General features: G+C 38.4%; 1 protein-coding gene across 3 annotated transcripts in view; it reads left to right on the top strand.

Moving 5' to 3' along the window:
• Aggf1 (angiogenic factor with G-patch and FHA domains 1) overlaps positions 1–22,165 on the top strand; it is a 40,042-nt gene that overhangs the window by 15,550 nt on the left and 2,327 nt on the right. For 2 of the 3 annotated variants that reach the window (XM_045133541.1, XM_045133543.1), the window contains exons 6-13: positions 3,811–4,132; positions 7,092–7,200; positions 8,142–8,193; positions 11,865–11,966; positions 14,382–14,547; positions 17,521–17,603; positions 19,248–19,375; positions 22,004–22,103. In XM_045133541.1, the coding sequence (XP_044989476.1) occupies positions 3,811–4,132; positions 7,092–7,200; positions 8,142–8,193; positions 11,865–11,966; positions 14,382–14,547; positions 17,521–17,603; positions 19,248–19,375; positions 22,004–22,103 (1,062 nt within the window). The remainder of the gene's footprint in view (positions 1–3,810; positions 4,133–7,091; positions 7,201–8,141; positions 8,194–11,864; positions 11,967–14,381; positions 14,548–17,520; positions 17,604–19,247; positions 19,376–22,003; positions 22,104–22,165) is intronic. The other variant, XM_045133542.1, reaches the window with a different exon arrangement.

The raw sequence follows: 22,165 nt of genomic DNA, 5'->3' as shown, positions 1-22,165 counted from the left end.
CCCAGGCTGGCCTTGAATTCATAGCGATTTTCCTACCTTTGCCTCCATAGTGTTGGGATTAAAGGCATGCACCACCAAGTGTGGCTAGAGTATATAACATATCTTGCATTGTTTAATTCAGAAGGATAGCATTGAGACCCTGAGTTGGTGAGTTGATGTACAGTTCACAAAATAGAAGCACAGTTGTAGTTGACGTGTATACAGATTCAACTTTCCTCATTATGTTGAGTAATTTCTTTCCTACCTATTAAATTACAAACTTAATCTATCCCTAGCAAATATGGAATGAGGTACGTATTTATTAGGATTGTAAGGTGTTTTTTTGTGTGTGCGTGTGTGTGTTTTCAGTCTACTGTTTATTTATTTGATAGAGACAGAGGAGCATGGGTGCTCTAGGATCTTTTGCATCCACAAATTACCTCCAGACAGCTGCTTCACGTTATGTGTCTGGCTTTATTATGGGTACTGGGGAATTGAACCTGGACTGTTAGGTTTTGTAAGCAAGTGCCACCTCTCCAGTTCTATGAGTTGTTTTATTTTATCTTTTTAAAGTAGACTGACTATATGTATCCGTAATCATAATGACATTTTATATTCATTAGTGGCACAGTCTCATAGTATCTCTGTTGTGTGCTGACTTTGATTCTGTAGCAGATAGCCTCATGTTGCTGCGATGAACTTCCAAACTAGCCACAGTTATGGAGGAAGAGATTTATTGAAGGTAGAGGGGAAGTTCCATAATGGCAGAAGAACCTGGCCTGATTTCAGGTTCAAGCAGAGAGAGAGAATATCCATAAGCCACTACAAGCCAGCAAGAATACTTCTGGAACTCCAAGCAAAGCTCCCACATTTTGCATACATATCTTTAGACAAGAATTCCAATCTACCCCACACACCTTAGGGCTGGACCCTAAAGATCTACCCACAATGACACCTCTTCCAGCCAGGTGGCTATAGATCTAACTTACAAACTTTAATAAAATCCTAAATATATTGGGAGCTACCCATTACCACAGATTCCTTCAGGTATATACCCCGGAATGGTACAAGTGGATCATATGGTAGTTGTATTTTTGGCTATTTAAAGGAACTTCCTGAATGACTACAATAATCTGCATTCTGACCAACAGTGTATAAAATGTGATTTTTTACTGAATCTTCAACAGCATTTGTTTGTCTTTTATTTTCTTGATGGTGGACATTCTGAGTTGGGTGAAGTAGAGATCTCATATTTAAAAAAAAAAATGAAAGAAAATTTCCTTGGGTAGCTATATAGTCATATTTAGAAAAAGAGTATTTCAGGGGCTTAGGATGTGGTTCAGAGAAAAGCTTACATAGCATGTGCAAAAGCCCCAGGGCTTTATCTTTAGCAGTATAAAAAACCATGTCATTTGTAAAAGAAAACATTGAGTCTAACTGACCTGTATTGAGACAGTGATGGGGCTGGAGAGAGGCTTAGTAGTTAAAGAGGTACTTTCTTACAAAGATTTATATGAGGCTTGTAGATCTGAATTCAGGTCCTCACACTTGTGTGGCAAGCATGTGACCTTGTTGAGTTGTCTCCCAAGCACAATAATTTATATTTAAACTTATTTATTTATTAGAGAGAGAATGGGCATGCCAGGGCCTCTAGGTAATGCAAATGAACTCCAGATGCATGCACCACCTTGTACATTTGGCTTGCGTGGGTCCTGGGGAATCAAACCTGGGTCCTTAGAGCCGCTAAGCCACCTGTAGTAGTATGTTTAATATTTTTCTTTTCTTTCTTTTTTTTTTTTTTTTTTTTGGTTTTTGCAAGGTAGGGTCTCACTCTAGCACAGGCTGAACTGGGATTCACTTTCACTCTATATTCTCAGGGTGGCCTTGAACTCATGGTGATCCTCCTGCCTCTGCCTCTGCCTCCCGAGTGCTGGGATTAAAGGTGTGCACCACCCTACCCAGCCTGTTTAATCTTTTTTATATTGTCAAGTTACCACTTTTTGGGAAAATTTTTTTACTTTGGTTATGTTTGGATCTTTGATATTTTTTATTTTGCTCCTTAAATATTTATTTACTTGAGAGAGAGAGAATGTATGTGTGTGAGAGTGGGTGGGTGTACTAGGGCCACTAGCCACTGCAAATGAACTCCAGATGCATGTGCTATCTTGTGTATCTGGCTTTACATGGGTACTGGGTAATCGAGCCTGGGTCCTTTGGCTTTTTAGGCAGGGCTTTAACCACTAAGCCATCTCTCCAGCCCTGGATCTTTAAATTTATATATTATGTGAAAACAGTTTTTTGGGGCTGAGAAAATGGCTCAGCAATTAAAAGGCCCTTTCTTGCAAAGCCTGTTGGTATAAGTTCAAGTCCAAAGTCTTCCACATAAGCCAGACATGGAAAATGGAAAAAGTGGCATTTATTTGCAGCAGCAAGAGACCCTAGTACACATATGTGCACATGCACACACACACACACACACATACACACAAAGCTAATTTTTTAAAGTGAAGAAACAAAAAAATGCTCTGTATTTTATTTACATGAACTTATTAAAAATTCAATGTAAACTTTAGAAGCACTATTGCTAGTTCTGCATTGTCTAATAAGGTGGCCACAGCTACATGTGACTGTGGACTGAGGTATATATTAAGATATGCCATATGTGTAAAATATACTTTGAATTTTGAAGTCAATACAGAAACAAATGAATATAAACTATTGAATTTGTTTTTAACTATGGCTACCAGATTATTTCAAAGTAAACATAGGGCTTACATCATATTTGGATGTTTGGGTTTTTTGTTGTTGTTGTTGGTGGTGTTTGTTTTGAAGCAACATTTCCCTCTAGCCCAGGCTGACCTGGAACTCACTTTGTACCCCAGACTGGCCTCGGACTCATGGCAATCCTCCTACGTCAGCCTCTCAAATACTGGGATTAAAACTATGCACCACCACATCCTGCAATTATATATTTGTTGGATAGTTTTGTTATGGGCTCACATGGTTCAGGTAATTAATACATAATGAAGGTCTAGACTGCAAATATTAAGACCTTGAGAATAAATGGAGGGAGACGTGCTATAATTCTTAGTGGAGTCTCTTGCACTTGAGTATAGCTTATGGGATGTCAACAGTCACTGTAACATTCTTTTTAATGAATTGGCATACCAGGGCTTCTTAAAAGTGAACTCCAGATGCATACACCACTTTGTGCATCTGCTTTTATGTGAGAACTAGGGATTTGAACCAGAGCATGCAGGTTTTGCAAGCAAGAAACTTTACCACAAAGCCTTCTCCCCTGACCCATAATGCCATTCTTTTTAAAAAATATTTTATTTTTATTTATTTATTTGACAGAGAAAGAGACAGAGAATAGGCACATCAGGGTCTCCTGGGTCCTTTGGATTTACAGGCAAATGCCCTAACGGCTGTTATCCCTCCAGCCCTCTTTTTTTTCTTTCTTTTTTTTGTTTTTAAATTAAAGGAGAGAGAAAGAGAGAGAGAGAATATGGACATGTCAGATCCTCTGGTCACTGCAGATGAACTCCAGACGCATGTACTACCTTGTGCAGCTGCTTTGAAATGGGTACTAGGGAATTGAACTCGGGTCCTTAGGTTTTGTAGGCATCTTAACTGCTGAGCCATCTTTCCAGCCCCCATAATAACATTTTTAATTTGGATTCTAAGAGGATGATAATGTCATTAAAAGGGGATTGTGAGTGGAAATTCCATTTTTCAGTTTGTATGGCTGTTCACTAAATCATTGACATTTTACATAATGGTATAAAAAGTAGTGATGTTTAAAAGTATTCTTTCCTGTTCTCTTTCCAGGATTTAAGTACAGTGGATCAAAAAGTCTACAGTGTTGATTACATAAATTGTAGTGAGGGAGAACATTTTGCAAATGTGAAAAAGAAGGCCAAAATAGACATTCATCACAAAAATAGTCCTCCCCAGTTCATCATTCCAGTTAGTGAAAACACTACAGAGTCCCTTAGTGAGAACACCTCTAATTCAGTCAAAGATGAGAAAATCCTAGAGAGTGATAGTGAGCCAGAAGAAGGTGAAATCACAGACTCTCAAAGTGATGGGAGTTCCACTGAAGATACTGCTGGTGAAGACAGTATGACCGCAGAAGATACGGAGGATGAAAGTGAGTATATAAGCATTGTTTTATTTTAAATAAATAACTGGCCTGGTCAGTGTAAAGGAGGAAGACTGATGAAAGTTTAATGATTACTATAGGTTATCTGTCAAAAGGCACACAGGGCTTTGGAGATGGATCAGTGGATAAACTTTCATAGTGCAAGCCAGAGTATCTAAGTTTGATCCCTAGGCCCCACATAAAAAATGGGAAGGAAATCAGGTGAGATGGTGCATTCCTTTAATCTCAGTACTTGGGAGGCTGAGGTAGGAGAATCACTGTGAGTTTGAAGCCACCCTGAGACTACATAGTAAATTCAAGGTCAGCCTGGGCTAAAGCTAGACTCTACCTTGAAAAATGAAAAGAAAAAAAGTGGGGGTGGGGGGAGACATGGAAGGTGTTGCAGTCCGGTTTGCATTGCTGGTAGAAATCACCCAACCAAGAGCAGCTTCTGGGAAAAAGAGATTTATTTTGGCTTACAGGCTCCACAATGGCAGGGAAAAACGATAGCATGAGCAGAGGGTGGACATCACCCCCTGGCCAACGTAAGGTGGAACACAGCAACAGGAGGGTGTGATAAACACTGGCATGGGGAAACTGGCTATAAAGCCCATAAGCCCTCCCCCAACAAGACACTCTCTCCAGGAGGCATTAATTCCCAAATATCCATCAGCTGGGAACCTAGCATTCAGAATACCTAAGTTTCTGGGGGACACCTGACTCAAACCACCACATTCAAACCACCACAGAGGGCTTCTGTAATCCCAGTGTGATGATGCTGAGATGGGAGGTGGAGGATGGGTGGTGGTAACAGGAAAATTTCCCTAAGCTCTTGGCAAGCACAGAAAAGGACAGCAGAGCTAGAATCCAGAGTGAGAAATCCTGCCTCGAATGAGGTGAGCAGGCAAGGACTAACCTGAAAGTTGTCATCTGACTTCTACATGTGTGTACCTGCACTGACACATGTACAAATAATAAAATGATTTAAAAAATAATCATTGCTTGTTGAAGAACTGTTGTTAAATACCTACCTTATATCAGAATTTATTCTTCCAGTAAGGATACAACAGTCAAAGCAAAGTGAAGAGTAATACATATCAAATTCGCATACTGAATGACACAAGATTTTGTTGTTTTCATTACCTATTCTTCCTTTTATTTTTTGTTGTTTTGAGGCAGGGTCTCAATCTAGCTCAGGCTGACCTAAAATCCATAGGTTGGCCTAGAGCTAAAAGTACATGGATTATTTTGATGACTCAGAACATTTTGTGAGGATCAGTTGGTAATTTTTAGATGACAAATCTTTAATAAGTGACCAATACTTTGACCAGAGGTTTCATTGTATTGAATAGTCTCTATTGAACATAAACTAAGCTTCTTACATTCTAGAGTGTGTATTAAAGCTACAGAGTGGGTTAGGTATTTGTGGTCTACTTTTTTAGTTGATGAGGCAAGTTACCTGTACAAAGTGTAACTCATGGATCTTGAGAGGGGCTCACTTTAGTGTTTACCTAGCATGCTGAAGCTCCTGAGTTCAGTCCCAGACACACTGTATAGACTTGGTGTGGTGGCACACACCCACAATCTCAGCAGTGTGGAGGGTGAGTGTGAATTAGGTGTCCTCCATGAACTCATGTGTTTTGAATGCTTGGTCCCCAGTTGATGGCAGTTTGGTAAGTAGGACCTTGCTGGAGGAGGTGTGTTGCTGTGGGTGGACCTTGATGGTTACTAGTCCTAGCTTGTCAGCTCACTTTCCTGTTGCTGTTTCCACCTACTACTCTGTCAGTAGTGATGTCCAGCCTCTCATGCCGTCCTTTCCCCTGCCATCATGGAGCTTCCCCTCAAGTCTGTAATCCAAAATAAACCCTTCCTTTCCATAAGATGCTTCAGGTCAGGTGTTTTTCTTGGCATTGAAAAAAATCACAGCAACAATAAAGTTAAAGGTCATTTTCAGCTACATATCTAATATGAAATGAGCTTGAAGCCAGCCTGAGCTATGTGAAGACCTGATCAGACCTGATCTCATTAAAAATTCAGTTGCAGGGCTGGAGAGATGGCTTAGCAGCTAAGGTACTTCTATTCCCCAGTACCCATGTCAGCCAGATAGCACAAGGTGGCACATGCATCTGGAGTTCATTTGTAGTGGCTAGAGGCCTTGGTGCACCAATTCTGTCTCTCTGTGTCTAATAAATAAATGAAATATTTTTTTAAAAATTCAGTTGCATAGGTATTATGATTAACATTTCTTGGTTGATATAAGGACATAAACAGAGTATTTCATATTAATAATGAATTAATTTTGTTCTCAATAGAATTTCTCTTATTTCTAATGAGACTCAATTTTTCTGACTTAAAATAATTCATAAACTATTTGTTCAGGATCTTTTAAATTTTTTAAAAAGTTGATTTAAACAACAGTTCCTGCTAGGTGTGGTGGCACATGCCTTTAATCTCAGCACAAGGGAAGCAGAGGTAGGAGGGTCATTGTTGAGTGTGAGTTCAAGGCCAGTCTGGGATTACAGAGTGAGTTCAAGGTCAGCCTAGGCTGGAGTGAGACCTTACTTCAGAAAAAAAAACAAAACAAAATTCCTGTGATGGAAGCTAAGTCTGTTGTGTACTTTATGTTGGATGCTTAGCATAGGGTAGAATTTAAGAAGTTTATGTTTTTGCTAGGCCAGGGACTGAACCCAGGGCCTCACACATGCTATGCAGTCACTGTCACAGAGCTATACCTTTTCTTGGAGCAATACTTTTTTTTTTTTTGAGGTAGTGTTTCACTCTAGCCCAGGCTGACCTGGAATTCCCTATGTAGTCTCTGGGTGGCCTTGAACTCAAGGCAATCCTCCTACCTCTGCCACCATGCCTGGCAACCAATACATCTTTATTTTATAGATACATCCTAATTAGCCATTTGAAAATTGTTTCCTATAGCATTTGAATTAATTTTATCCTTTTCTTTCCTTGGCAGATGAAAAAATTTGGCCCCCGTGCATTCGAGTAATTGTTATTAGATCACCAGTGTTGCAAACAGGATCACTTTTTATTATTACAGCTGTAAACCCTGCTACAATTGGAAGGTAAGAATGGCTAGTACTGTTATATTATTACTGTTTTATTTTAAAAGGCTATTGAGCATATATTGTCTTTCAAGCATTATTCTCTGTGTTTTGACTACAAGAAGACCAAAGCCACATCTCAAAGGGAAGTTTGAAGAGGAAAAAAGACATGTAAATACATTAATTACTATTCTGTGGGGGCAGAACAGTACAGCTAATCTATCCTCAGGAAGCCTACTGTGACAGACTTGCATTTTGTTTTTATCATTTTTTATTTTTTGGTGGTTTATGTGTTGTATGGTTATGTTGTGTACTATGTGTGGTGTGTGTGGCATATGCATCTGTGTGTACAGGTGCTGGTGCATGGATACACGTACATGTGGAGACCAGAGAGAACCTGGTGTCCTCATTTCATTCGTCCACCATATTTCCTTAAGGCAGTTTCTCACAGAACTGTAACTCACTTTTTGGGTAGCTTGGCTAACCAGGGACCACTAGCAGTCCTGCTAGCTCTGGCTCCTTAGCAATGAGGTTGCAGGCATGTATAACACTTGGCTTTTTATGTGGGTGCCAGGAATTGAACAAGTGTTCTTATAATTGCACAGCAGGCTCTCTTACCCACTGAGTCATTTTCCTTAGCCCCTAGACTTGCATTTTAACCTCCATTAAAAATTTTTAAAAATATTTTATTTATTTATTTTTTATTTATTTGACAAGAGAGAGAGAGAATGAATGGGCATGCCAGGGCCTCCAGTCACTACAAATGAACTCCAGATGCATATGCCCCCTTGTGAATCTAGCTAATGTGGGTCCTGAGGAATCGAACCTGGGTCCCTTGGCTTCGCAGTCAAACACCTTAACCGCTAAGCCATCCCTCCAGCCCCCCCAAATATTTATTGTTCTGTCACTAAGTGCATTTCACTTGCTTTAAAAAATATTAAAGAAATTTCACTTTCCTGCAGGGAAAAAGATATGGAGCATACTCTTCGAATTCCTGAAGTTGGTGTTAGTAAGGTAAGAGTTTTGTTTTCCTCTTGTTGTTCCCCTGTACTGGGGGTGGGCAGACAGTCATTAAATTAAAAAGTAAATAAATAAAACTCCCCTGCATGGTATTCTAAGCATGTAATCCCAGCACTCCACATGCAGAGGCAGGAGGATCAAGAGTTTGAGGACATTCTTGGCTACACAGTGAGCTCTGCCCAGCTTGTGTCACCCTAGTCCAATGAGACCCTAATCTCAAAACAAAGAAACAAACAAACATCCTCCACCCCCCACAAAACAACAACAAAAACAAATGTAAAGGAAAGCAAAAATAACCTATAATTTATAGTAGAAATATGCTGGAAAACTTAAGGTTTGTCCATCTAATGAAAAGGTTAATATTCAGCATAGTAATGGTGATAAAGGCAGTGCAGATTTGTTTCTTTCAGTGTTTGATAAAACAAATTATCACTATTTGAATAAATAAATAAATAAATGACTTATTTTGTTTTGAAGACAGGATCTCATGTATCCCAGGCTATCCTCAGGCTCATTGTGTAGCTGATGGTAGCCTTAAACTACTAATCCTCTTTCCTCCACTTAACCAAGTGCTGGGATTACTGGTGTGTGTCAGTATACCTGGCTTAGGGTTTTTTTTCTTTTCTTTTTCATTTTTATAAATATGTATATTTTTCTTTATTAGTTAAGTACATATTCAGTTTGTGAAGAGCCACGTTGGTACCATCACTAGCCTCCTCCCCCCTCTGAAGGGACCCTCCTCGCTGGGGATTGAGGGTCATGCATTGTGGGGGTGGGCATCAGTTATGGGGAAGAGGCATTGTTTTATGCATAATCTGTGCTCTGACAATCTTTCCGCCCTCCTTTTTTGCAAATTTCCCTGAGCCATGTTGGGTTTGTTTTAGGACTGCTTCAGTGATGAGGTCTTGGGAACTTCTGTATCTCTGAATATCTGGTTTGGTAGGAGTTGAGTGTTCTCTGTGTCTATCTCCTTCACCCTTGTGCTCAGGGCTTTGTTTTGTGGGGTTTTTTTTTTGTTGTTCATTTTTTATTTATTTATTTGAGAGCGATAGACACAGGGAGAAAGACAGAGGGAGAGAGATAGAATGGGCGCGCCAGGGCTTCCAGCCTCTGCAAACGAACTCCAGACGCGTGCGCCCCCTTGTGCATCTGGCTAACATGGGACCTGGGTAACCGAGCCTCGAACCGGGGTCCTTAGGCTTCACAGGCAAGCGCTTAACTGCTAAGCCATCTCTCCAGCCCTGTTTTGTGTTTTTAAGATGATGACTTCCTATGGTTTCATGATATCCAAGTGATCCTCCAAGTGACCTCAGCATCCTGAATTAATAGAACCATAGGTACACACCACTAATGCTTAGCTAATTATATCTATTTTTCTTTTCTTTCTTTTTTTTTTTTGTTTGTTTTTTTCAAGGTAAGGACTTGCTGTAGCCAAGGCTAACTTGAAATTCACTCTGTAGTCTCAGGGTGACTTCGAACTCATGGCAATCCTACCTCAGCCTCCCGAGTGCTGGGATTAAAGGTATGCACTACCACACCTGATCCCTAATTAAGTCTTTTTAAAAAGATTTTTGAAGCATACCTTTATTGAAATGTAATAAATATAGTACATTTTTTTCTTTTCTTTTTTTTTTGGCCAGGAATGGTGGCACACTTCTTTAATCTCTGCACTTGGGAGACAGGAAGGTACGAGGATCCCTTATGAGTTTGAGGAGAGCCTGGGAGTACAGAGAGAGTTCCAGGACAGCCTGGGCTAGAATGAGATGCTACCTGGAAAAAAAAAAACAAAAACAAAAAACAAAGAAAAACCCCTAAATCGAATTTGGGTAGGCATTCATAAGCATTTTAAAATGAATAATATCTCCTCTATCGCCTTAAGATCTTTTCCCATTTTTTCTCAATTGAACTTTCAGTGGCTTCAGGCAAAACAGTTGAGTTTTCAAAACAGTAAAATTGTAACTTAAAAAAGAAGAAAAAACAGTTATTGAGGCTCTTTATACTCTACTTTTCTTTTTGCACTTTTTTTATTGTTTTCCTTTTCACTTTTATGGTTGTAGGCTGTTTTTTGTTGTTGTTGTTGTTTGTTTTTTTTCATTGCTGAGGATTGAATTTTGGGCCTTGTACATAGCAGGCAGGCACTTTAACCAAAACCCCATTTAACTTTTCTTTTAAAACATTTTTGTGGGCTGGAGAGTTGGCTTAGCAGTTAAGGTGCTTGCCTGCGAAGCCTAAGGACCCAATTCCCCAGTCCCCACATAAGCCAGATGCACAAGGTGGCACATGCTTCTGGAGTTCATTTGCACCAGCTGGAGGCCCTGGCATTCCCATTCTCCCTCTCTCTATCTGCCTCTTTCTCAAATAAATAAATATGTAAATAAATAAATAAATAAATAAAATCCTTGTAAAACATTTTTGTGAGGAGAGATAGCTGAGGATGGGGGGAGAAAGAAAGAGTATGGGTATACCAGGGCCTTTAGTGACTCAGTGCAAGTGAGATGCATTTACCATTGCAGGTTTGTCATTCAAGGACCTTTAATCACTGAGCCATATCTCGAGCACCCATATTGCTTTACTTAGTAGAATATCATATGAACCTAAAATATATTTATATGATTTTTATCTATTTGGAATAAAATTTTAATTTGGGTGTATTTATTTGGAATAGGGGAAATCTTCATATTTTTAAATATAACCAAATTATCTGCCTGTTAATAACTATGACCCTTGATTCTCTTCAACAAAAATTCAGTCTTTTTCTTTAGTAGCAAAAAGAAGGCCTTTCAGTTATATTCCCCAATAAGTTTCTTTGTTTTAAAATAATATATTCATCTGTCTGGATACACGTTATATATGCTGTCAAACTGACTTTATCAACAAATTCTCTACTGGGTGTCAGTTTAAAAGCAAAAAATTATAGGCTGTAGAGATGGCTCAGTGGTTAAGACTCTTGTCTGCAAAGCCTAATGACCCAAGTTCAGTTCCCCCGTACCCACATAAAGTCATATGCACAAAGTGACACATGCATCTGGAGTTCATTTGCAGCAGCAAGAGGCTCTAATATTCCCATTTGGCCCCTCCATCCTTTCTCTCTTTCTATGATCTCAGATAAATTAAAAAAAAAAAAATTTTAAGAAAGGCCTTTCTCATCTCCAGTCTAAAATATATATAATTCTATGGGGATGTCTAGTGTTTTTTCTGTAATTTTTTAAATTATTTATTTATTTGCCAGGAAAGCAAGAAAGGGAATGGGTATGACAGGGCCTCTCTAGCCAGTGCAAACCAACTCCTTATGTATGGACCCACTTTGTGCATCTGGCTTTACGTGGGTACGGGGGAATTGAATCCAGGACATTAGGCTTTGTATTGAGGATTTTAAATAATATGGACAGTTAAAAAAAGTTAAAATTATATGTAGAATATAATCTTATATTTTAAAAGTGGAAAAGGCAGGATATATACAGAATCATTAGTGGCATTTACAGGTGGAATTATAGATGACTTTTCCTTTTGCAGCCTCTATATTTCTGTCCGGAGCTTATAATAATTTGTATCCTGAAAAATATTTAAAATAAAATTATTAAATTATATCATGTTATAGAGAAATTGTTATCTATGATTTTAAAAAGGTATGATACTGCATAATTGCCTATTTTCTTTTTTCCAAGTTTCATGCTGAAATTTATTTTGACCATGACTTGCAAAGTTATGTCCTTGTGGATCAGGGCAGTCAAAATGGCACTATTGTCAATGGAAAACAGATTCTTAAGGTAAGTAAATATTAGTTATCTATTGTAAAATGTTTTCTTGTTGTATTTTTCTTTATTTATTAATGAAAGACAGAGAGAGAAAGAATGAGAATGGGCACACCAGGGCCTCTAGCCACTGCAAATGAACCCCAGATGCATGGCTCCCTTGTTCATTTGCCTTACATAGATCCTGGGGAATTAAACCTGGATCTGTTAGCTTTGCAGGTAAATGCCTTAACCACTAAGCCATCTCTTCAGCCCTTTTCTTGTTCTTTAAAAGTGTTCAGGGCTTAGTTTTAAATCAAGTTGCATGCCTTTCATCAGTCTGACATCTCTTATTATGTCAGGTGGGTTCAGCTAGCTATATTCATTAAACACAAAAGAAAAAATGTTTTAATTTTGGAAAAAACCAAAACCCAAAACCCAGCTCTGATGTGCATGGTGGCACACACCTTTAATCCCAGTGAGTCGAAGCCAGCCTGGGACTACAGAATGAGGGTCAGGTCAGCCTGGGCTAGAGTGAGGCCCTACTTTGAAACAAACAAACAAACAGCAACAAAACCAATTCTGAGAACAATAAGCATTAATCTAATTTAAACCAAAATGTAGCTGTTTCATATTTCTTTACACATCCATCTCCCAACTCTGACAGGCATTAATACTGATGGACACTGTATGCATGCACATGCATATGCACAAACAAAATTCAGAGTATGTCAGATAGAAAAGACTGTTGGTTTTTGGATTGATCAAAATCCCTGGAGCCAATCGTTAACTAAACTTAAAGGGTTAGATGTTTTCATCTTGAGTAACTTTTTTTTTTTTATTAGAGTAAATGACATTATTCTTAAAACTACTGACTTTTTTTGTTTGTTTGTTTTTTGAGGTGGGGTCTCACTCTAGCCCAGGTTGACCTGGAATTCACTATGAAATCTCAGGGTGGCCTCAAACTCATGGCGATCCACCTACCTCTGCCTCCCAAGTACTGGGATTAAAGGCGTGTGCCACCACGCCCAGCTCTGACTTTTTATTACTTGATATCACAATCATAGCTGTTATTTGGTTCAGATCAAATTTCAAGCCCAAATGTGTTACCAGGATGGAAGTTTCTAAAAAGGACTAGAGAAACATATACATAGTAGGTATTTGGAATTTGGTCTTCTGGTTATTTCTGTGTTACTTTTATGCATAATGTATACTAAAGCAATTTAGAGTAAATCTTCTTATAAGAAACTTTAGGAGGGGCTGGAGAGATGGCTTAGCGGTTAAGCGCTTGCCTGTGAAGCCTAAAGTGAGCCAGATACACAAGGGGGCGCACGTGTCTGGAGTTCATTTTGCATAGGCTGGAGGCCCTGGCACGCCCATTCTCTCTCTCTCTCCCCCCTGTCTCTCTCTCTGCCTGTTGCTCTCAAATAAATAAACAAAAAAAAAATTAAAAAATTAAAAAAAAAGAAACTTTAGGAGCCCTTCCTGCTTTTCTTGGGGTGCTGAGAATTTAACTCAGGGCTTTCTTTTTGATCTCTCACTGAGCCACCCACACCCATAGCACATACACACCCCTTTAAGTTATCTCATCCAAATGTTGCTGCACTGGAAATTCCTGGAAAACAAACACTGTCTATATCCAGCTATACATAGAAAAGCCCTTGGGATATAAAAATATGGGGAAGGAGTGGACTGAGGGATGAAGGGGACCTTATTCTTAACCTTTTAGAATGAAATAGCAGATTGTGCAGATAACACAATGGTGTTCCAGTTCAGATCCCCAGCACCTATGCAAAGCCAGTCAAAGAGAAAGGGCTCCCAGGGCAATGGAGAAGTCTGGAGGATCTGGAAGCTCACAAGACTGCCAGTCAGACCTTACCAGCCTCAAAACAAGACTTTGTCTAAAAAAGGTAGACGAAGAGGACCAAGAGCCTGAGGGTGTCTTTCTGACTTCCATATGCACATATAACATGTGTACATCTATACATACACAGTAATTTAAAAATGAGCAAAGAAGACAGAGGAAAGAGAAAAATAGAGATGTGTGATGGTGTGTACTTTATATTTCCTTGAATGATTATATGTTTTGCTGGTAGATTGTTTTCAAGTCCAGAGATGAGCGTGGAGATAAGTAAATTGCCTATTACAAGTTGCTCAATTCAGCTATCTTCTCCACTAGTAGAATTCCTGTACCACCCTGCTGGGATTGTGCCCAGTGCTATGTGTTTGGTAAGCACATGTTCTACCACTAAGCTACTCCCCCTGCCCTAGTAGAGTACTTTACATGGGTCATCCATCATGTTGTGGAAATGTATGCATGTGATGTGTTTTTCTTGTTAGAGAACCATTTTAGATTTTTTTTATTATAATCAGACATTACTTATAGTAGACATAATACAACCATATGTGACTTTTATTTATTTATTTTTTTATTAAAAATTTCCCCTCTAGCCAAAAACTAAATGTGATCCTTATGTCCTTGAACATGGTGATGAAGTGAAAATTGGGGAGACTGTGCTGTCTTTTCACATTCACCCTGGCAGTGAGACCTGTGATGGCTGTGAACCAGGACAGGTTAGAGCCCACCTTCGCCTTGATAAGAAAGATGAATCTTTTGGTATGTGAAACAAATTGTTAGTGTGGGTGTAATTGAATCTGTTTAGAGTACTTTAATTCACACATTCTTTAAAATGGTTTCAGTGGCTTGTTCTTATATCATTGATCCCTGCCCTCTACTCTTCATACCTTGTTCATAATGTGGATTGAAGTACATAAAGCTATCAGCCTTGCATCTACTTGATGTAGTAATAGAATAAGATCCATTTACTTTGTGACTTATCACAAGACTAAGAAATGACTTGCATTTGGAATTTGAGATCTAGCATAATAGATTACAACTGTAATTGCTTTTTCTTTTTCTTTCTTGTTTTCAAGGTAAGGTCTCACTCTAGCCCAGGATGACCTGGAACTCACTCTGTAGTCCCAGGCTGGCCTCAAACTCAGTGATCCTCCTGCCTCTGCCTCCTGAGTGCTGGGATTAAAGGTGTGCACCACTATGCTTGGCATAATTGATTTTTATTTTTTTTAAATATATTTTATTTATTTATTTGAGAGAGAAAGGTAAAGAGTGAGAGAGACAGAGAATGGGCGTGCCAGGTCCTCCAGCCACTGCAAACGAACTCTAGATGCATGCGCGCCCTTGTGTATCTGGCTTATGTACGTCCTGGAAAATCGAACCCGGATCCTTGGGCTTTGCAGGCAAGTGCATGCCTTAATCGCTAAGCCATCTCCATCCCCATAATTGATTTTTCTATGCAAAATTTTAGTCATTGATAATGTAGCAAAAGATTGTTTTCTGACTAAAGAAATGTTACTGATTAGCTATTTGTGCTAATCTGGTTTAGTGGACCTTTGAAGTAGACTACAGTGGTGTTTAAATGTCCAAGAGTACTGTGCTTGAAAATAGCTAAGAGTGAAGTTTTTGTTTTTATTTATAGTAATAAAAGATTGAACCCAGAACTAGGCAAATGTTCTACTATTGAGCTGTTCTCCTAAAGCACTAAGAGAGCAGATTTTAAGCGTTCTTACCACAAAAAAAAAAAATACTGACAAGTATGTGAGGTAATATGAATATTAACTAGTTGATTCAACCATTTCACATTGTGTGTATACATATATCTAATATCAAATGTCATGTTTTATGGTGTGTGTATGTGTGTGTGTGTGTGTGTGTGTGTCAACTAAAATAAATCATTTCAGATGTTTGCAAAACAATTTTAATAACTTTTATTGTGGTAGGGACCAATACAAGGGCCTCACACAATCTAATCATGCACTCTGTCACTGAGGTACACATCCTTAGCTTGCCCTTGTTGTATCATGTTAACATAGAATGTTGAAGGTCAAGGCTTCAAAGGTTATTGAGTGATAACATTTTCTGTCCTGTTAGTGGTAGATGTAGGTATATTGACTACATATTCTAATATTTTTCATAATGGATAGCACCGTATGACATTGTCATCTAAACGTTGGGCAGATTGGGCTGGAGAGATAGTTTAGCAGTTAAGGTACTTGTTTGTGAAGCCTAAGGACCCAGGTTTGATTCCCTAGAACTCATGTAAGCTAGATGCACATGGTGCATGCATCTGGAGTTCATTTGCAATGGCTAGAGGCCCTGACATAAACAAATGAAAATAAAAATAAATACTAAAATTTAGGCAGATACTGAACTAGGATGAGGCAGTCTTTTTTTTTTTTTTTTTTTTGAGGTAGGGTCTCACACTAACTGAGGCTGACCTAGAATTCACTATGTTGTCTCAGGGTGGCCTTGAACTCATGGCCATCTTCCTACCTTTGCCTCCCAAGTGCTGAGACTAAAGGCATATTCCACTACACCCAGCTAGCAATGATTTTTGATCCCAGGTTTTCCTATAAATACCAGGTAAGCATATTTAGTGCTTACTTTTTATTTTCTAATACCAATTTGAAAATGAATCTGTCCCATTACATGATAAAATGAATTCTGAGTTTTATGACTTTTTTTTTTTTTTTTTTGGTTTTTTTCAAGGAAGGATCTCACGGTAGCTCAGGCTGACCTGTAATTCACTATGTAGTCTTTGGGTGGCCTCAAATGCACAGTGATCCTCCTACCTCTGCCTCCCAAGGGCTGGGATTAAGGTGTATGCCACCACACCTGGTTTATGACTTATTTTTATTTTATACCCACTTATGTTGCTTTGGAAAATTTTTTATTTCTGTTTTCAGTATTCTGTTACAGTAATCAGATTGAAAAGTAAACATGTTTGTTTTTCTATACTCTAATCTTTGCATTATATTTTTCCCATAATTTTTTATTTTTAAATATTTTTATTTGAGAAGAAGAGAAAGAAAAAGGCAAAGAGTGAGTATGAACACACCACTGAAAATGAACTCCAGACACATGTACCACTTTTTGCATTTGGCTTTATATGGATACTAGGGATTCATACCTTCAGGTTTTATAAGCAAGCACCTTCAACCACTGAGTCATCTCTCCAGCACCTTGTTTTTATTTTTGGCCCAGTGTCTCATTCTAGCCCAAGCTGACCTGGAACTCACTCTGTAGCTCAGGCTGGCCTCAAACTCATGGCAGTCCTTCTACCTCAGCCTCCAAAGTTCTGAAATTATAGGCATGAGCCACCATACCTACCTTACCATAATTTTGGTTTGGTTTTTAGTTTGCTTTTTATTTAGGCTTAGCTACTAAAACTGCTAAAAGAATAGAATCATAACCTAAGATTTTTTTTATATTATGCTTATTTTAGCTTCTGGTTAATTTGAATTAATATTGTTTTTAAAATTAAATTAGTATTAATTGTCTGCAAAATATCACATTCAGTGGATTTTTGTTTGTTTGTTTGTTTTGTTTTGTTTTTTTGAGGTAGGGTTTCACTCTAGTCCAGGCTGACCTGAAATTCACTCTGTATTCTCAGGATGTCCTCAAACTGACTACAATCCTCCTACCTCTGCTTCCTGAGTGCTGAGATTAAAGGCATGTGCCACCATGCCTGACTCAGTGGATTTCTTTTTAAAACAGATTTTTTTTTTTCAGTTGGCCCAGCATTAAGTAAGGAGGAAAAGGAATTGGAAAGAAGAAAAGAATTAAAGAAAATACGAATAAAGTATGGTTTGCAGGTAAGGGTGTTAAATATTACTTCATATATTCAGCTCTATATGTGATTTTGAATAAAAATACCTTTTGGAAGTCGGGTGTGGTGCATGCCTTTAATCCCAGCACTCAGTTTGTTTGCAGTGGCAAGAAATCATGACAATGAGGAAGGGAAGCCTTTTGGATTCCTGCCAAACTGATTGCCCCTTTGTGCCACCACTACACTTGCATATATACCTTTGTTCTTGACCTAGTCATTACTGCATCAGGATAAAAAAGAATGCTGTGTTTCCCTGTGGAATTATAAATTTATGCATTTTAACACCTCATACAGAACTTAACTCACTCTTTACTCAGTGAATAATTGTTAAATGGTGAGTTAGTCATGTAATTTGAGCTATATTAAAGTAAAAGACTGTTATCCACAGGGTGAACTGTTTTCTTACTTTCAAAAGACTATATTTTTTGTCTGTTCCAAGAAACAATATGAAGCTATGTTAGATTCTTTGTAACATTTAGATACTTAGAGAAAAAAGGAAATAGGGTGTATTAGTTACTTTTTAATTTCTGGGAGAGAATACCCAACTGGAAGCAGCTTAAGGAAGGAAAGGGTTTATTTTCATCCTATAGTTTTGAAGAGAATCCCATCATGGCTGGGAAAGTAGGACAGGAGCTGGAAATCAGTGTCATTACATCATTATATCAGTAGGGAAGGAAAGAGAACACCAGGTGGGCTGGATTATAAAACCTCAAGGCCTGTCCACAATGATACTTCTTCCAGCAAGACTCTGCCTCATAAAGGTTGCACAACTTTCACAAATAGTGCCACCAGCTGGGAGATAAGTATTGAAACACATGAGTCTATAATACATTTTATATTCAAACCACCACATAGGGCTCCCTCCATCCCAATAATAGGGGTTCTTTATAATTTTTAAACACTGCAGTTTATATGACAACATTAAACCACAATATTGGATGCTAGGGAGATGCCTCAACAGTTTAAGGTGCTTGCCTATAAAGCCTGTTGTCCCTGATTCAATTCCCTAGCCACCCATATAAACTGAATGCAAAAAGTGATGCAAACATCTGGCAGTAGTTTGTAACAGCAAGAGACCATGGTGTGTCCACACACACACATACGTAAATAAATAAAAATGTATAGAGAAAAAAAACCAAGCCACAATATTAAATGAAAATAAACTGTATTGTATTTTAACATTTTGTATTTACTTTGTGGAACAACTTGAAAGAATACAAACATTTAAAGGAGAATAGAGGGGCTGAAGAAATGGCTTAGCAGTTAGATGTTTGCCTGCAAAGCCCAAGGACCCAGGTTTGATTCTCTAGTAGCCCCGTAAGCCAGATGCACAAGGTGCCAGCACATGCATCTGGTGCCTTGCTGTGCCTTTCTCTTTCCCTTTTCTCTCTTCTCTCTTCTCCTGTCCTCTCTTCTCTTCTTCCCTCCTCTCCTTTCTCTCATAAATAAATATTTTTAGAGGAGAATAGATTAAAAATAGCATATCTAGTAATATAAGCCCTAAACCACAGCTTATTTTATTGCATGATTGAAGAGGCTACATTGAATTGTATTGCTAAATAAAAACAAAGGTACAGATACTACATTTTGATATGCTTTCTTTTCTTTAAAATGTTTTATGGTTATTAAGAATACAGATTATGAAGATGAAAAAGCCTTGAAAAATCCAAAATATAAAGACAGAGCTGGAAAGCGCAGGGAGCAGATTGGAAGTGAAGGGACTTTCCAAAGAGATGATGCCCCTGCGTCTGTTCATTCGTGAGTATTGACTGGTAGTGCTTGATTCATAACTGCACTCATAGGGTAGTCCAGCTTACAGGCTTGCAGTGTATTCTTTTAGGGAACCTTTGAGGAAACAGTCAGAAATAAATGGAAGCATTAAGTCTACTAACACCTTAAAAAAATTTTTTTTTTGTTGTTCATTTTTGTTTATTTAGTTGAGACTGACAGACAGAGAAAGGCAGATAGAGAGAGAGAGAATGGGTGCACCAGGGTCTCCAGCCACTGCAAACGAACTCCAGATACATGCCCCCCCTTGTGCATCTGGGTCCTGGGGAATCAAGCCTTGAACCAGGGTCCTTAGGCTTCACAGGCAAGCGTTTAACCGCTAAGCTATCTCTCCAGTCCTACTTATACCTTTAAAAAAAAAAATGCAAGCAGAGAGAAAAGAGAGAGAAAATATGGGTGCACCAGGGCCTCTTGTCATTGCAGACAAACTCCAGATGCATGTTCCTTTTGTGCATCTAGCTTTATGTTGGTACCGGGAAATTGAACCCAGGTCATTAGGCTTTGCAGGCAAGTGCCTTAAGCTCTGAACCATCTCTCCAACCCTAGTTATACCTCTTAATTTTTTTTTTCAAGCAGTCTGATTTTAGCCTAGGCTGACTTCCACCTTACGTTGATTTACCTCAGCATCCTGAATGCTGGGATTATTGGCATCAGCCTAGTAACCTTTTTGCACTTTGAATACTAGCATTATTTTTCAGAAAATGGTTCAGGTGCACAGATCAGCACATTCCAGACATCTACTTCCATGTGCCACTTTTATGTACTAGATAGCTAGAAATTTGGTCTAGTAAGAATTTGTTATAGACTGGTGTTTTTGTTTTGATTTGATGATTTGGTTTTGGGTGTTTGTCCTCAAATTCCCAAAGATGACTTTGAATTTCTGATTTTGTTTTCACCTCCTTCATATTGGGATTGAAAGGAAATCTCACCATTATTAGGTGTTAGGAATCAAACATAAGGCCTTATACATGCTAGTCAAGCGCTTGACCAACTGAGTTAAATTCCTAGGTCTGGGCTGGTGAAATATTTTAATACTATAATACTTCTTTTTTTTCCATCTGAAATATTATTTTACTTACTTTTCTTTGATTTAGTTCTTTTCTCTTGGCAAAGTAGCTTTGATGAACATGAAAAGTGTAGTTTAAGGCCTGTGACTAACATATTAAATTAGCCATACTTTTTTTCATTTTAGGTTGGGTCAAAATTTAAATTTTTTATGCAGAAATGATAAATAATGATACAATTTAAAGTATACAATTTTAAGTAAATATTATATTTTGTTCCCTGCTATATTCTACCTGTACTAGTTTTACTTTGATAATTACAAGTGGCAGCACTTTTTTAATGCTGCCAGGCATCTTAGAATGCATGGAGTTAGATTTGTTGAAATAAAGTATTACAAGTTAGATAGAGAAAGAATTATAAAATTTTTTTTTTAATGAATAGGCACACCAGGGCCTCTTGCCACTGCAAACTCCAGATGCATGCACTGCTTTGCGCATCTGGTCTTATGTGGATACTGGGAATTGAACCCAGGCCAACAGGCTTTGCAAGCAAATGGTTTTAACCACTAACCAATCTCTTCAGCCCAAAATATTTAAAAAATTGAGCATTTTCTAAAAGTTGTCACATAGGGCTGGGGAGGTTACTCGTTGTTAAAGTGCTTGTGTAACTGAGGATCTGAATTTGGATCCCTTGTACCTATATAAAATGTCAGGTGGGGTGGTATATACAGATAAGACTTCTCTGTGGCTCAGTGGATAGCTAGTGTGTTGGATTAGTAAGCTATAGATTCAGAGAGAGTCCCTATTTCAAAGAATAAAATGGAGAGTGATTAAGAAAAATGCCTGATGTCAACTTCTGACCTTCTACATGCATACGTATCTGCACACACACATAATCTACAAAGCACATGGAGAATTGCTCAAGAAAAGTTTGTAGAGACTATAAAGATCACATTGGATTTATGTTAGAAGTACAAAAGACATTTTTGCACACATGTCATTTGGTGTACTTATACATCAATTTTAAAATATTTCAGGCTGGAGAGATGGCTTAGTCATTAAGGCACTTGCCTGCAAAGCCAAAGGACCCAGGTTTGATTCCCCAGGACCCACATAAGCCAGATGCACAAGGTGGTGCATGTGTCTGGAGTTCATGTGCAGTGGCTGCAGGCCCTGGCACACCCATTTTCTCTCTCTTTCAAACAAGTAAATAAGCAGAGAGAGAGAATGGGCATGCCAGGGACCCTAGCCATTGCAAAGAAACTCCATATTGCATGTGCTTCTGGCTTTACATAGGCACTAGGGACTAGAACCCAGTTTGTTAGGCTTTGCATGCAAGCACTGAACCACTGAGCCATCTCTCTAGTCCTTCATCATTTTTAAGCAGCATATATGAATATAATTTGTGTCTTCAACTGTATGAGGTAATATTAAACAGTTTTGTAAAGTTTCTATAGCAACTTTTTTTTTTTTAATTTTATGGTATGGTGGTAGGGTAGTCCTATTGGTGAGCAATTATTTTTAACTCATGAATTTATCATAAATGTGGCCTAAAAAGATCTTTTATCAGTTGTCATCCTAATTTTCCTTAAAGTGAAATTATGGTTGGTAACAAAGGTCGGAAGATGTTGGAGAAGATGGGTTGGAGAAAAGGAGAGGGCCTGGGGAAGGATGGTGGAGGAATGAAAACACCGGTAAGACTTGTTTCTTTCATTCTTTATTCTCAGAGCAGCCACTGACTGTATATAGTAATGTT

The sequence above is a fragment of the Jaculus jaculus genome, chromosome 14 (genome assembly GCF_020740685.1).
Source record: "Jaculus jaculus isolate mJacJac1 chromosome 14, mJacJac1.mat.Y.cur, whole genome shotgun sequence".
Lineage (NCBI taxonomy): Eukaryota > Metazoa > Chordata > Mammalia > Rodentia > Dipodidae > Jaculus > Jaculus jaculus.
The sequence above is the reverse complement of the archived record's forward strand: the minus strand, read 5'-3'. Positions and strand labels throughout refer to the sequence as shown.